General features: G+C 39.1%; 1 protein-coding gene across 1 annotated transcript; it reads left to right on the top strand.

Annotated features, from left to right (window-relative positions):
- The first annotated feature begins 6,848 nt into the window (after positions 1–6,848).
- LOC110215791 (keratin, type I cytoskeletal 24-like) lies at positions 6,849–13,336 on the top strand. The gene is given in 8 exon segments (XM_078155755.1): positions 6,849–7,388; positions 8,627–8,709; positions 9,441–9,597; positions 10,106–10,240; positions 10,242–10,271; positions 10,371–10,496; positions 12,299–12,516; positions 13,288–13,336. Coding segments are annotated over 8 exon segments (1,338 nt in total).
- The last annotated feature ends 4,064 nt before the right edge of the window (positions 13,337–17,400 follow it).

Here is a 17,400-nt window from a genome sequence, read left to right as displayed (position 1 = left end):
ACTAAAAACTTCACAAATAAACACAGAAAAGGAGAAATATTAAACACATTCTTTATCTACTACAATGTAATAACAATTATATTCGATTTAAAAAAAAATTGAAGCCAGGCATGGTGTCATTCCTGAGGTTTTTGCTCCTAAGGAGGCTAAAGCCGCTAGATCACTTGAGTTTAGAAGTATTGAGCGGCAGTAGAGTAAGTTATTGGGTATCTGAACTAAGCCTGGCATCAATATGGTGAGCCCCTGGGAGTGAAAGACAACCAGGATACAGAGGCAAGGCAAACCCTTCCAGGTTGGAAAAATGGAACAGGTTAAAACTTTCATGATCAGTATTCATATCAGGCCTATGAGTGGCCACTACATTTCCAGCATGGGTAAGATAGGAACATCTCATCTCAAAAAACAAAAAAAGAAAGAAAAGATAAGAAAAAGAAAAAGAGACCCATTGAAGAAAAGGAAAAAGTTCACAACCAAACAAGTGACAGAGAGGATTACAGAAAGAAAAAAAAAGACGATTTTGATTACATAAAGTTAAAAGGGTTCTTCACAAATTAAACCAATGCAATTAAAATTAGAAGAGAAACAATTAACTAGGGGAAAATTTTGTAGCAAGTTTCTCCAATAAATATCTCATATCCCAGTTATATGAAGGACTCAAGACATGGTTTAAGAAGGGCATGTGTATGTGTGATCTGAGATCTAGCCTGCTTCTGTAGAGATCAGAAGGACAAAGGACATGTCTGAACCACCAGCATGTTAAATGGGGAGAAGGCCAGGCAAATTCCAAAAGTAACACCAAGGTCAGGAATCCCTTTCTTCAGACTCTAGTCTCGAGTGTGGTATTTGACTAGAATTATATCTGTTTGCCCTAGTCAGATATTGGTACTCTAGACCAACAGTGTCAACCTTATATGGAAAAGGGGGTCACTAAACCATGCATAAGAATTCCTGCAGGCACATATTGACTTTAAAAAATTAACAGTATTATACAGTGTCTAGCACATAGCAGGTGTCTAATAAATGCTTGTTGATTTGAGACAGGGTAATAGTGTAGAAGACTGTACGGGCCATTAGGGAGATAGACACCAACTAGAAGTGGATGGATAGAAAAGTAGTTTTGATTGTTTGCAAGCTTGTATGCCAAGACTTGCATGCATTATCTGCTGGATAAAGAAAATCCTAAGCTATATTTGATATCTATTAACCTAAGTGCTTGCATGGGAGCTGAGGGCCTTTTCCTTTTGATGTGGATTCTAATAGATTATAGGACAGAGCGTTGGCTCTAGAGTCAGGAAGACTCCTCTTCCCGAGTTCAAATCTAGCTTTAGATACTAGCTGAGTGACCCTGGGCAAGTCACTTAACCCAGTTTGCCTCAGTTTCCTTCTCTGTAAAATGAGCTGGAGAAGGAAATGGCAAACTGTTCCAGTATCTTTGCCAAGAAAATCACAAATGGGGTCACAAAGTCAGACATGACTGGAAAAAGGACCAAACTAATAGATTATAAAACTAAATGCTTAAAATCTTGTTCACACTCTGTTTCAATGTTCCAAAAACCACTTTGTGTTCAAATTAAAAATGAATGTTTTCAAGGTAATTCAACTAATTAGCAAATCATTTGCAGGGACATTTCCAAGCTTGGAAGACAGAATTCAATTCCATATTTACTCATCACCTGCTATGGACATACTAGGTATACTAGGCATCAAGAGAAATACAACATATTTCTTACTGCAAAGGGTTTGGAAAGCTATTGGGCTGAGAGGGGGAAAGGGTTTACACCAGAGGTTTCAAGGGGATGAAGCTGCCTAATTAAGAGAATCAGAAAGTAAGCTAGAGGATGGTTGGCCTCAGAAGGGGTAAGATTGGCCTGGGACCATGGAAGAAGAGCTAGCAAATGCAGTGGTTGTAAGATGCAGTGAGAGAACACTCACCCTGGTGAGTGAGTGCATAGCGCTTCTAGGGAGTGAGCTCAGGGTAGGAGTCATTTCAGCGGCAGTGGGCGGAATTTATTAGCAAAAGAGTCAACACTTCAGGGAAAGGAGAGGGACTCCAGAGCCCTGTCTATGCCTTGATAAGCCATGACATACACAAGAAAGACTGTACACAGGAATCAGGCTGTGACCTTGTTGCTATTCCTCCTCATATACAGCTACCTACAGAGAGGTTGAGTGGCAAGAGTTATACGCAAGGACTATAAAGTCAGATTCTGTTTCATATATTTGTTGTTCAGTCATCTTTCAGTCATGTCTGACTCTTCGTGATCCCATTTGGGGTTTTCTTGGCAGAGACACTGAAGTAGTTTGCCATTTCCTTCTCTAGCTTATTTTACAGATAAGGAAACTAAGGCAAATGGGGTAAGTGACTTGCCCAGGCTCACACAGCTAGGAAGTGTCTGAGGTCAAATTTGAACTCAGGAGTCCTCATGACTCCAGGCCCTGCATTCTGTGCATTGTGGAGCCACCTAGCTGCCCCTTCTGTTTCATATAACTTATCCAAATCTGATTAGTGAGTATTCATGGTTTCTGTTCAGTTCTGAGCTGTCAAGGGGCAACTGGATGACTTAGGTCAAGGGCTCTCATAAAAGTGTGTTGATATGAGAATAGTGTGATATCTGCCCTTAGAAGCTTATGCTTTAGTCCAAGGATTCTTGAACATTTCTGTGTCTTGGACCCCTGGAAGGCTATGGGCCCTTTCTCAAAATAATGTTTTGAAATTAATGAAATAAAATATATGGAATTACAAAGGAAGCCAATTAAATTGTAATATAGTTACTAAAATATTTTTAAAACAAGTCACTGGATCTCAGATGAAGATTCCCTGGTCTTGTAGAAATAAGGTACATCCACATATAATTATAGTACCATATAGAGTATAAACATGATTCAATCAATCGATTGAATAAGAGTAGCCAGGTGCTCAATGAATGCACAACAGTCAATCAAACAACAAACATTTAAGTGCTTACTATATGCCAGGTATTTTGAGAAGCGCTGAAATGAGAAGACAATTTAAAATATTTAAAATTGTTTAAATTCCTTTGAGGAGCTCACATTTTAATAGGGCAGGTACATAAATTACAAGGTACATACAAGGAGATGGGAGATAGGAAATGGTCTCAGAAGGAAAGCACTTTGTACCTAGGGAGAGTAGGGCAGGGGAATGGCCTCCTACATAGACAGACTGCTGGAATTTTGAGTTTTTGCTCATCTGCTGAGTCAAGGAAATATTGCATGATTTGGAGATGGGAGCAGAAATTTTAAAAACCCGCAATAAAGGAGACAAATCACTAAGAAGATAGAAGGAGGTTAGAGGAAGCCTTCCCTCAGAGACCTGGCACACCAGCAGAAACAGTGATGCAAATAAAAGAAGCTAAGGACAGTTTTGTGACTGAAGGGAAACCATGACTAAGATGAAGTGTCCCCTCCCGGAGATCATAGTGAGAAAAGCAGATGTGTAGTGGGGAATGAAAGGAAATGACAGCCCTTTCCTGTCCACTCTTCCCCACTGCCCCACTTAAAGCTGGGCATGACTGAAGTAATTCATGCACTCTGATAAAAGTTGTGTTTTACTGACCTAGTCTTATTTCTCAGAAGGGTCTGTGGTGGAGCCAAAAGTGCATTTCTGAGAGTACAGTCAGGAGTGGAAGGGAGCAGACCAAAATGGCACTGACTGGAAAACTTACTGTTTCCTTCTTGTCTCTGAGATTAATGGTCCACTTATCTAGTGTTTTCACTAATTATAACAAAAAAAAAACCCCCCAAAACCCAGAAATTTGAAAGGGGAGTTCAGGACCAGTCACTTCCAATATACTTCTACACCTAATTTTCAATGAGACCTTGGTGAAATGGCAATGCCTAGGTTTATGTTAGGACTATAGATGTAGAGCTGCTCACATGACCAACAAGACAGCAGAATAGATATTTTTCTGATCCCCATTAATATTCCAGAAATTGCCAGAACAGGAATTATGCACCAGCAGTGGAACAATTACAGCTGAATGGACAGAACAAGATAGCAACAACCCTGTTAAGTTAAAAGCTTTATAATTAACACTGAACACTGCTAATCTTTGGAGAGTTTATTCAGTCCCCACCCCCACCCCCACCCCCAGCCTTCACACTAGTGCTGGGGATACAAAAACTAAAAACTAACTCATGGGCTATTGCCTAATACCCAGACTCCTGATGAAGAGATTTCTAGAATATCCCACCCATTAACCATTCCTTCCCACAAGGTAAACACTAATTCTGCCAAACCACAGGAGTAGGAGAGGAGGAGAATTGGAATGCCCTGTGCCTAGAGTAGCCCATAGGTTAGGATCCCTACATCTACAGGGACTGGATTCAGAACACCCTCTCTGACCTCCACCAAGACTTTTAAAAAATGGCAAACATTTATTCAACCCAGCCAGGAAAGGAAAGCAATAGGAGCCAAGGAAGAAACTAGGACACCCAGGGGCCAATATACATGGCTATACCTAGTCTGAAGGAAAAGGGAGTGAAGTCCAGATGTGGCCAGTTCTATCCTTCCAGAAGCTAGTTAGGGCAGACACCAATGCTGGTAAAACATAAATTCCCCCAATGTAGAAGGCAGCTAAGACAACTTGCAGTCCAGTGTCCCCTGCTCAAAGGGAGAGGAGTCACAAACTAAGTGATAGAGAGCAAAAGAGGTTAAAACATGAAAGATTTCAAAAACAAGAAAATCCAATTTAAAACCTAAAGCACAAACAGATAAATTGACAAAGATGATCCTATAACTGGAAGGATGAGCACTAAATCCTCAAAAAGAATATAAAGCTCTCTTAAACTTTACAAGACAAAAATAAATAAATAAACAAGCAAACAAATAAATAAATAAAATTAAAAATTTTTTTAAAACTTTACAGACAAAGGAAAGTGAACCAGTGCCTGATGAAACAGACTCCTATGGACTCCTAAGAGGGTATGGAAAAACAACAAGAAATTCTGAATGGTTCAAAAGACAATAAATCTATATAAGTTATTGGAATAGAACAAAGATCAGAATACATAGTTTTCAAAAGAAAAATAGTTAGACAAAATTGATTCCATAGTAGTGAGTTTATCACAAAAAAAGTGAAAGAGAACAACAGACTTGGAACATAAAAATATGGAATTGAAGGAAAATCTGGCAAAAGAGGAAAAAAAAAACTTTAAATGACATTAATAGCCATACAAGCCAAAGTCACAGCCCTTGAAGAGAGGATATTCAGAGACAACAAATATCATGGGTTTCTGAGAAGGACACTACAAATCAAAAAACTTGAACACCAGAATACAGAAAAGATAGTCCTCCAAAAAACTGTCCAGAACTTTTGAATAAAGAAAACAAAGTACAAATCAAAAGATTCCACCAATTGCCTCAAAAAAAATAAAATACCTATACTATGTATAGATCTGAAAATAACCTTCAAGATGATACAGTGCAATTCCTTCATTAAACAGATGAGGAAAATAAGTCCCAGAGAGTTGAAGTGACTGGCCCAAAGTCACACAGGTAGAAAGTGACAGGGCTGAGATTTGAACCCAGGTACTCTGATTGCAAGTCTGGCACTCTTTCCAGAATAGCATTATTTTCAAAATTAATCTAAAAACCCAGGTATTTAGTTAGCAATAACCAATTTATCATCAAAATTAGAAATTAGCTCTCCTTATTCAGACTATGCATAATACTTTTTTCACATCTATTAGGCACTCAATATGTTTTTTCTTCTAATATTGATGTGTTGCTCACACACACACACACACACACACACACACACACTCTTGCTTAGCAGTTCTTTTGAGAGAAGGGATTGTCTTGATTATTTTCCATCTTCCCCTAGTTTACTATAACATTGTACACATAGCAGACCCTTCTTAAGTGTTCACAAAAACTCATTGTTGCTATTGAATAATGTTGAAATGACAAGACAAAGGTGTAAAAGCAGGGCAAGAACCCCTTTGAATAAAAACTGGCAATTGCAATTCCATAAAAAGGAGACAATGGGAAGAAGAAGAAAAAATGCTTGTAGGTGAACCAAAGTAGATGAAATGTTCTTTAAAAACTCTTTGGGAGATGAGTAAAAACGATCAAAGAAGCAAGATACAGAGATCAAGGTTCTGAAAGGATCCATTTCTCTCAACCCACTCTCTACATCTCAGTAGAACGATTAAGACCATCGACTGGCATAGAACATCTTCCATAAATGACCTCACGTGACCTAACAATCCTTGGTTTTAAAGCTAGTCTGTAGATTTGCAAAGTCAGGCTTACAGTTCCTTTTTCAAGGATAGCTGCAATGCTCTATTTGTCCCCCCAAATGAAAAGACAGTAGGCATATGATGCTACTCCTAATTATCACTGGATTAAAAAAAGAGAATCTGCCTGAGGAATCACTACTAAGTGCAGTAAATTGGATTCTGACTAATTCTGACACTGTGTATAATTGTTTTGCCTGAATGGCACAGGAGAAATGGGAGGCTTAAGGGCTCTAAAGCCCACCTGAATAGTTCCTAAAACTAGAAAATGTATGACAACGCAGTTCAGATAAACAGAAGTAAAGGGGGAAATGTGGAAAAATAACAGATTAGGGAATGCTTTCAACCTGAAATGTGATAACGATGCTCATTTTCCCCCACCCTTGCTAATTTTTTTCAATATCAATTGACCCAGCAGGGTGAGGTTCATTATGAGAAGTTCATCCTCTGGGTATTAAGAGGTAAAAGGACAGGGATGGAATTGAAAGAAGCAAAGAAACACCCTAAATCTCTGTATATAAGGATGGCCTGATCAGGGCAGTCTTCACTTCCATTCCTCACTACTGGGGCAAGGTTGACTAGAGTGCATTATGTCTTGCCTCTTGAAAGCTTCTTCCCAGGCTGGAGGTAGTGGTTGTGGCAAAGTATGCAGCAGTGGCAGCAGCTTCAGCAGTAGCAGCAGATGTTACCTGGGGAGTGGCTCTGCTCGGGGCTTCAGAGGCTCCAGCAGCTGTGGACTGAGTGGAGGTTTTGGCAGTGGGTTAGGACGGGGCTTTGGAGGTGGGTACAGTAGCAGCTCCCGAATGGGAGGCCATGGAAGTGGCTCAGCCTCCAGTACTAGCTTTGGTGGAGGCTTTTATAGTTATTGTGCTGGTGCCGTGAGCAGCAGTGGAACTGGTAGTTTGGGTGCCAGTGATGGGGGCCTTTTCTCTGGAAGTGAGAAGCAAACCATGCAGAGCCTCAATGACCGCCTGGCTAGCTACCTGGACAAGGTCCATGCTCTGGAAGAGGCCAACACTGATCTGGAGACCAAAATCAAGGAATGGTATGATAAATCTGAGGCTAAAGATGCTGAATCTAAGAAAGACTATGACAAGTATTACCTCATAATCGAAGATCTAAGAAACCAGGTAAAGTGATATAATCTCAATATCTTTTCCTTTTTTTCTATGTCATAAAAATTATAAAAGTAATATATTAATTAATGCTTGCTAAATAATAATACAAGGAGCAACATGACATAAAACATAGAAGACCAGCTTTGAAGTCAGTAAGATCTGATTTCAAGTCCTGTCTCTAACAAATAATAAGAATGAGCATTTTTATAGGACTCTAAGGTTTCAAGCCCTTTGTAAATATCTTAGTTTATTCTCATAATAACCCTGAGAGATAGATGCTATTATTATCCCCATTTTACAGTTGAGAAAACTAAGGCAAATAGAGGTTAAGTTACTCACCTAGAGTCACATAGCTGGTAAGTGTCTGAGGTAACATTTGAATTCAGGTTTTCTTAACTCCAGGCCCAGTGCTCCATCTGGCTATGTGATACTGGTTGCTTTGCTTAACCCTTCAGGATCCCATGCAACGATCTTAAACCTTGTTAAAGATGGGTCACTAACTTGCTTAGGTAGAGAAAATTTCTGTAGAAGCAGTTCCCCCACAGCAGTAATAACATAGATCTGGACCCCAAAAAAAGTTTCCTACAAAATTAAAATGTTCAAACTTTCATCAGGTGAAAATTATTATATATTAGTTATATATAATGCAACTTAATGACATTAATGATATATCATAATATATCATAATATATAATGTTATATGAAAATATGTTATACATGTTAAAATTGTTATATATTAGTTACATATTGTAGCACAATAATGAAATTAATGATATATAATAATATATAATGTTACATGAAAATGTTATACATGTGAAAATTGTTATTTGTACTATATTCCTACATTCATCTTCCTGAACCTGGAATCAGGAGACACATAATCTTTTGCCTCTAACACTTAGTGATTATGTGACCTTGGGCAAATCATGTAATCTCTGAACCTCAGATTTCTCACCTTCAAAATGGGGATAATATGATAAAGATCCCTGTAGGACCTGTTTCATAAGGTTGTCATAAGGCTCAAAAGAGATGATATGTGTTCATTGCTTTGCATCATTTGACGTACTATGTAAATTTCAGTTTCACTATCTAAAATATCAAAATTACAGATATTGATTTAGAAAAGTTTTTTTTACATTTCTGGAAAGTATTTCTTACCTAAGGCTACCTTAATAAACTAACACCAGAAATCTATGTGGTATTCAGAAATACATAGCTTTATTTTTGCACCATTTTTGAAAATTTTCTAGATCATTGCGGCCACCGTTGACAATGCCAAGATCATCACACCTATTGACAATGCTAGGTTGGCTGCTGAAGACTTTAGAATGAAGTGAGTTTATTTTCAACTATTATTTCTAATAGCAGCTTAAAAAACTAATAAAATCTTCATTATTTTTCATACCCCAAGGACTAGAGAATTCTAGTGAAGAAAAGTCAGGGAAAGAGTGATGTAGCAAAAAGAACATAGGCTTGGCATCAGTTTCCTTATCTTCAAAGTAAGAGGGAGAAGTCTAGATGACTTTAAATGTGTTTTCTAACTCTAAAAAAACCAATAGCATCTAATTAATTGGTCACATAAACATAGGCAATCCTATATCAGAAGAAATTGCTAAAGAATTGAAATGTATATTCTGTTAAAGAAATTCTAAAATCATATAGTCTTTTTAAACCTTATATATAATCTTGTGGCTTAATCACTTGGCATCTGATGATGATGATACATCAGTGCAAAAGATGGGAAATAAGAAAGTGATGAGTTTTATACTCGTCTGGAATAGCTCAGTAAACTATGAGGTTGATAAGGTAGCATGGAAAGAGTCAGAAGAACCATATTTAAATCCTCCTTCTGAAGCTGTTAACTAACTATGTGACCTTGGACAAACCATTTAACTTCCCTTGGCCTTACTTTCCCCATCTGAAAAATTAGAGGGTTGGATTAGATTTCCCTTGAGGTCCCTTCCAGCTCTAGAGCTATAATCCTATGAATACTTTGTAGATGAAATTGAAAGCATTCAAAATAATTCAACTAATTGAAAAATCACATTCTGCCCATTTTTTAAGGTATGAGAATGAGCTTTGTCTACGGCAGTCTGTGGAAGCAGACATAAATGGCCTTCACAAAGTACTTGATGAATTGAACATGACCACATCAGACCTGAAAATGCAATATGAAAGCTTGAATGAGGAGCTGGTTTATCTCAAGAAGAATCATGAAGAGGTAGGGAGAAAGTTGGAAATAACATGAGACAGCCACTGGAATCCTAGGGGGCTTTGTCCATCGCCCAACCCCACAGTTTCTCCCTTCCTCAGTCATCAGGTCACTGCAGCCAAAGATCTCATTCTGCCAAGGGCACCTTCCCACTAGTCTAAACAGACTGCTTCCCTCACTCCCACCATGAGCCTCCTGGCCTAGGGAAGTCAAACCACATGGGACCCCTGGGATCATCTGGGGACATTGGCAATGAAGATAGCCTGCTGCTAGGTGTGCTTTTGTTGCCAACTTCTGCCCATCACCACCAGAGTAAACTTAACCATAGCCTTCCCTCAGCCACCACCCTGCTTTGCCTTCCTTCAAACTTTACTCCAGTCTGTCCAGATCCTCCTTGCTATCATCTATGGGCCTCCATGTCACTCTCTCTCCTCCCTAATATGTCTGGTAGCTGACACAGACTTCTTCTCTAACCCAACATCACTATTACAGTGGCCTTTGCTTTTTTCCTTGCTAGGAAATGAAGAGTACACAGGGAATGAATCATGGGGATGTCAATGTGGAGATGAATGCTGCTCCAGGAACAGATCTGACAAAACTGCTGAACAACATGAGGACCCAGTATGAGGAGCTGGCTGAGCAAAACCGTAGGGAGGGAGGCAGAAGAGCAGTTCCACAAGCAGGTAAGTCAGCAGCAACTAAGCAATCAGAGAGCAATGCCTGGAGATGAGCAATTCACACATTCTTTATTCCATTCTCTCTTGCCTCCCATGTGCCTGTAGAGTGCAACCTTGCAAGCACAGATCTCCACTGATGCAGGAGCAGCTGATTCAGCCAAGAGTGAGATGCTGGAGCTGAAGAGGACTCTTCAGGGCCTGGAGATTGAGCTTCAGTCCCTAATGACCATGGTAGGTGAATGCCAGGCCTGATTTTAAATTTCTTGAAATTGATTTGCATATATTTCTGTTAGTCTTCAGGTAAGAGGGCAAAAACCAAGAGTAATCTATAGCTAGATAGCTAATGCCACAGGAAAATCCAAGGTGTGAGAGAGACTAAGAGACAGAAAGGCAGAGACAAACAGAAAGATAGAGATAGAGAAAGAAAGAGAAGGAAGAGAGAGGAGAGACAGAAACAGAGACAGAAAGAGACAGAGGGGGAGACAGAGCCTGAGGGACAGAAAGACAGAGAGACCATGGAGGGAGAGAAACAGAGACACAGAGAAATAGAGAGATACAAAGACAGAGAAGGCGAAGGGAGAAGAGACAGAGCGACAGAGAGAGACAGAGAGAGAGAGAAACTCAGAGAGAGAAAGAGAAGCAGAGAAAGACAGAGAGTGGGAGGTTGGAAGAGAAAGAAAGAGAAACAGACAGAGACAGACAGGCTCATCCTCCCAATAGTGGTCATCTTCGCCTCTTTAGAAAGGTGCGGTTGCAGAAAGCACCTACCTCTGGCCACCAAGACCCAAACTTCTCAATGACTGTGGACCTCTCAAGGTCATTAGGTATCCACCCAGGCTAGAAATATCCATCCCAGGACTGCTATTCAGTCACCTATCCTCAGGAAGCAGAAGATGGAGCTAGGAAATTGAGATTCAATCTTAGGCTCCCCTAGGCTGCCTAAGTACCAAGATATTTTCTTGTTACCATATGCATGTAGACATTGTAGATGATTCTGGAAAGGGAGAGAGAATGAAACCCACCCTCTCCACTGGAATTCCAAAGGAAAGCTATCAGAGTCTTCAGCCATACATTTGAAAGACAGGAAGTTAAAATGACAGTGGAAGCTGTCTCTTCTTTTAATCCTACTGCTAAGTTGTTTATCATCTTTGACACAGACACTTGTGAAAAAGACCATAGGAATGAACCAGCAGCCTCTGGCTGCACATATACTTATAAAGGATCCAGAGTAAAAGTCCATCCACAGACATGCTCTATGAGGTGGCCACCACAGTCCCCAATCCAGCAGCCAAAGGGCTTCTCTTGTTATTCCCATTGTATGAGTAGGTATTGATCAGTGTTAGTAAAGGGAGCTTCTTTACTGAGAGTTACCTTTGCCAATAAAATCACAGGTCTAGTTAAAAAAACATATATGTGTACATATGTATACATATATACACATACAGTTTTAAGGTTTACATAATGCTTTCCATACCAGACATGTGAGGTTTGCCTTAAATGTGAGCAAAATTCACACCAGTGCTAGGAGATGGAGAGGAGGGTACTTGAGGGCCAAAGCTTATATCACCTGGCTTCCATAGCACATTATAAAGGCAATATGATTTAGTGGTCAGAGTTCTAGACTTGGAATCTAGAAGAACTGGGTTTAAGTACTGCCTAAAATAACACCAGTTTTGGAATCAGCAGACCTGTGTTAGAAACCTAGAGCTGTCCTTTAATACCTATCTGGCATTGGCCAAATCACTTGATCTTGCTGGGCCTCAGTTTCCCCAGAAACTGGGAAAAGTCTCTAAGGTTCTTTTTCAGTTCTAAATCTCTATTGAAATCATAGATCCTTATAGATAGCTTGCCTTATATTGGATACTTTACCTTCAGTGTATTGAGGGACCAAGAAGACACTTTTCACCACTGAGGCATATATATGTTCAATTTTTTAATTGATTAATTAACTTATTTTTAATTATTAATATTTTTCCTATATTTTAAATGATTTCATTTTAATATTTTGTGTGTGTACTTGCACCTATTTGTAGCAAGACACCCTGGAAGGCACCCTCGCTGACACCGAAGCAAGCTATGTGGCCCGGCTCTCCCAAATGCAACTTCAGATCAGCAGCCTGGAGGAACAAATTTGCCAGATCAGAGGAGAGGTGGATTGTCAGAACGCAGAATATGAACAGCTGTTGAACATCAAGACCCGCCTGGAGATGGAGATTGAGACTTACCGCAGTCTGCTTGATGGAGAAGGGAGGTGAGTTACGAGTGAAGTTCGATATAACCATCACCCAATTTCATGATTTTTCTGCCCCCTTAAATTAAATATCTAGCAGGTTGAAATAAAGCATCCCCTGGAAGGAATACACTCAGTCTAATTTAAAAAACTAATCAATCAACAAGCATTTTTAAGCATCTACTATGTGCTAAGCACTATGTTTGAAAGGAAATCATATCAGCTTCATCCCATTTCTTTGACAAGCAGAAAACAAGCTACAACCACATGCCTGGAATACACCCCCTCTCACCTCCACCTCTTATAATCCTCATCTTCAAGATTCAATGCAGGTGCCACCTTCTATATGAAATCTTTTCAGATCACCATTACTTTTTCAGTGTTTTCTCTCAACTCGAATTATCTTGCACATACTCATCACTGGAAATGATATCTCTCCCCCATAAAAATGTAAGCTCTTCAAGGACAGGGATTCCTGAGATTGCCCTCCCTAAAATAGGCACTGAATTCTTGCTGTTATTTAATTAAATAACTGGTGATAATACATTCTCTAATTGGTTCTTTTCCAGTAGTTCTAGAGGCAAGGGAGAAGGATCAAGAGGTCTACCATCTGTTGACTCAGGCACAGACCAGTGGAAGGGAGGTAAAGTGTCTTTTTCCCCCAGTTTCCTTTCTGTGAATCAATCATGAGTAAAACATTCATCTATTCTAACCAAAGCCTATTTAAAACATAATTAGGAAACATATGTCTTTTAACCTTCATCTATTCCAGTTCTTGCTTCTTTTTTTTAGAATCAAACAAAATCAGAGTGACCAGGATGATGAAAGAAGACTCCACTAATAGCCAAGGGGTGTCATCTCAAGCTAATTATATTTCTGGAATGAAAATCAAATAAGCAGATGCTCAGATGGCCTTTGTCGCAGAGAATGAAATGACTTGTCCTCCTGGAGAACAAAACAGTCTGAGCAGCCTAAGAGAAATCAGCTCTTTCAGGCCCTTTCTGCTTCCTTTTGGCTTTCTCTTGCCAAATGCAAACTTGCAAAATGTGTTTCACTTCTCAGCCATGCTGTCAGTCAATAAACTTTCCTCCTGTTGCAAATCAAACAGATTGGGTTTTAGTATTTTGTGGTATTTCAAACACTCAAACTTACTGTTGCATATGAATTTGTCCCAAAAAAATGCTCCCAAAAAACTTTTTTTTGATTATGAAAAATCTGGATGTATCCTCCTCTTCAATGTCAGTAGGTTTTTTTTTTAATTTTTCACATAAATTAAGGGCTTAAAAGGCTTTCACTGCCAATATGCTAAGGACCCATCCTAAAAGGTCTACCAAAAAGAGACAGAAATTTTGATCACTCATTTTCAATTCAATTCAATTTGGGCATGTTTTTTGTCTTTTTTATTAATTTGCTTTCAATTAACAGACATTTAACCCCCATCTCCCATAGAAGAAAAAAAACAAAATTCTTGTAACAAATACGCATAGTCAAGCAAAACAAATTCCTACACTGGCCACATAAAGAAAAAAATGTATATCATCCTGCATATTTAGCTTATCACCTCTCTGTCAGGAGGTAAGCAGTATGCTTCATCATCAGTCCTTGGGAACACTGGCCAATCATTGCATTATTAGGAGTTCTTAAATCTTTCAAGATTAAAACAAGCATTTGTTGAACACACAGGGCTCTGGATTTGGCATCAAAGGACCCAAGTTTGATTCCTGACTCTCTCACCGATTATCTGGGTGACTTGGTTAAGTCACTTAATATTAAGGAGCCTCAGTTTCTTCACCAGTAAACTAAGGTTGTGTGAGAAGGTCTCTAAGGTGTCTTCCAGCTCTAAATCTGTGGTTCAATTGTCTTATGATCATATTAAGTGTAAGGCACTATCCTGGGTGCAGAAGATACAAAGACAAAAATTTTTTAAGAGTTTCTATCCTCCAAGGGTTTACATTTTACCAAAAATCTAATGCTTTGTCCACAGCAGTTCTCAAAGTGTGGTACATGGATTTTGGGGGGCCCCAAAACCCTTTCAGGGGTTCCACAAAGTCAAAACTATTTTCACAATAGTACTAAGACATTATTTGTCTTTCTCACTTTCATTCAATCATTGATAACATTTCAGATTCCACATTGCAACTGTCCTTTAAGAAACTACCATTTGTCAAGTTTTAGAGTAGCCACCAAAGAAGAATGCCCACAATTATCTGAAAAAGCTTTTAAAATACTCCTATCTCTTCCAATGACATTTCTGTGCAAATAAGGATTTCTTTCACATGCTTTGATCACAAAAACATATCACATCAGATTGAAGGCAGAGGCAGATAGGAGAACCCAGCTAACTTTTACTAAATGAGATATTTAAGAGATTTTCAAAAAATATGTAAAATGATGCCATTCTTCTAATTTTTCTCGTTTGAGAAAATACAGTTAATTTTCATAGGACAGGTAAGTGCACTAAATAGAATACCAGGCTTGGAGTGAGGAAGACCAGAGTTCAAATCCGGCCTCAGATACTTACTAGCTGTGGGACTCTGGGCAAGTCACTTAACCCTGTTTGCCTCAGTTTCCTCATCTGTCAAATGAGCTGAAGAAAGAAATGGCAAACTACTCCAGTATCTTTACCAAGAAAACCCTATATGGGGTCATAAAGAATCAGACATGATTGAAAACAACTAAACAACAAAATTAATTTTCATAATTGTTTCTGTCAATATGTAATTATTATTGCATGTATTATAATATTATTAGTTATCTTAAACTGATGAGCAAATAAATATTTTACATTTTTTCTTTCAATTTCTAATATGATAAATATTGATAGGTATGTGTCATATGTTATCGTTCAGTCATACTCGACTTTTTGTGACCCCAATTGGAGTTTTCTTGGCAAAGATACTAAAGTGGTTTCCAGCTCATTTGACAGATGAGGAAACTGAGGTGAATGGGATTAAGTGACTTGCCCAAGGTCACACAGATAGTAATTGTCTGAGGCCAGATTTGAACTTGGGAAGACGAGACTTCCTGACTCCAGGCCTGATACTCTATCTACCACACTACCTACCTGCCCCATAAGCCATACAAACAAAAGATATTTGAGGTCTATTCTAAATAATTTTTAAGAGTGTAACATGGTCCTGAAACCAAAAAATTTGAGAACCACTACACTAGGCCATCTAGCTACTGCTGTGTTCCCAGTATTGAAGAGAAAGCCAAAGCACTAGGACACAATACATGCTCCTAGGGATCTTAATCTTGTTTAGGAAAGAAAAATAACAGTGATGAAATACTTGCAAAGCATTTAAGTGTTACACAGTGATTCACTGACTATAGGCATAATAACTGCAAGGAGAAGTGAGAGATCCACAAAGGACAAAGCAGTCAGAAAAAAGCCTCAGCGAGAAAGCAACGTGCTTCTGGTACTTACCTCTTGTGTGACCTTGGGCAAGTCATCTTCATCTTCACTTCTTCATCTCTAAAATGAGGAGGTAAGGTGACTAGGTGATCTCTAACGTCCCTTCCAGCTCTGGAACCAAGTGAGCCTATGAATTATGCCTTAGAAGATCATACCAAATCGCAGCTTTAGAGCTGGAAGGGACCTTGGAAATCATCTAGCCCAGCTCCTCCTTCATTTTTCCAAGGAGGAGACTGAGATCTGGGGAGGTTAATAGGCTAGCTCAAAGTCACACAGTAAGTAGAAGAGTCACAATTTGAACCCAGGTCCTCTGTATACCAAAGCCAGCACATTTCCACTGAACCATACTGCCAGGAGTGCTGTTATTGTTCATTTGTTTAGCCATGTCCAAATCTTCATGACCCCATGGACCACTGCATGCCAGCCACTTCTGTCATCCACTATCTCCCATAGTCTGTCCAAGCTCATTTGCTTCCATGACACTATCCTCATCCTCTGCCATCCTCTTCTCCTTTTGCCTTTAATCCTCCCTAGCACTGGAGCTTTTCCCAATGAGTCCTGTCATCTTATTATGTGGCCAAAGTACTTAAGCTTCAGCTTTAGGATTTGTCCTTCCAATGAATAGTCAGAGTTAATTTTTTTAAGTATTGACTGATTTGACCTCCTTGCTGTCCAAGGGACCCTCAAAAGTCTTCTCTGGCACCACAATTCAAAAGTGTTGATTCTGCAGTTCTCAGCTTTCCAACTCTCACAGTCATATGTTACTACTGAAAAAACCATAGCTTTGACTACACAGACTTTTGTTGGCATGGTGACATCTCCGCTTTCCAGTATACTGTCCAGATTTTCTAAGAGGTTAGGGGTTCTGAAACAGGGTATCCATGGATAGATTTGAGGGGGTCCATGAACATGCATGGTAAAAAAAAACTGCATCCTTCTTTCAAGATAATTGGTTTCTTTGTAATCACAAGTATTTCATTTTATGCATTTACAAACATTATCTTGAGAAGGGGTCCATAGATGTCACCACAGTGCTGAAGGGGTTCATGATACAAAAAAAAACACTAAGTACTCCTACTTTAGGGGGAAGAAAGGGAGAAGAACATTTCAGTCAGTAAAAAGCAGTAATTGGGGTCAGAATAAGCCTAATAATAACAGCCAAATGATAGTTTTAAAAGTTTGCAAAGGGCTGCATTTCCGTATAGTATCTCATTCAGAGCTTAACAAGGTGACTAATTTTCCCTTAGCCCCAAAGTCCCAATGTAGTCTAGGAAAAGAAATGTTGAAAATATTAAAATATAAAAGTTTGCTGGGTGAAAATACCTGGGTTTCTTTCCAGCATTCTCATTGTTGTTACTCCCAAAAGTGTTGCCCTCCCACTCAGGAAGAAAGACCTAAGCCATATGGGAGGCCCAGTGCACACAGTGCGCAACAGGAGAATCAGTGAGGAATGGGTCAGGGCATATTAAGAACTAGATGATTTTCAGAGA

Source organism: Phascolarctos cinereus, unplaced genomic scaffold (genome assembly GCF_003287225.1).
Source record: "Phascolarctos cinereus isolate Bilbo 61053 unplaced genomic scaffold, phaCin_HiC Scaffold_5;HRSCAF=322, whole genome shotgun sequence".
Taxonomy (NCBI): Eukaryota; Metazoa; Chordata; class Mammalia; order Diprotodontia; family Phascolarctidae; genus Phascolarctos; species Phascolarctos cinereus.
The sequence above is the reverse complement of the archived record's forward strand: the minus strand, read 5'-3'. Positions and strand labels throughout refer to the sequence as shown.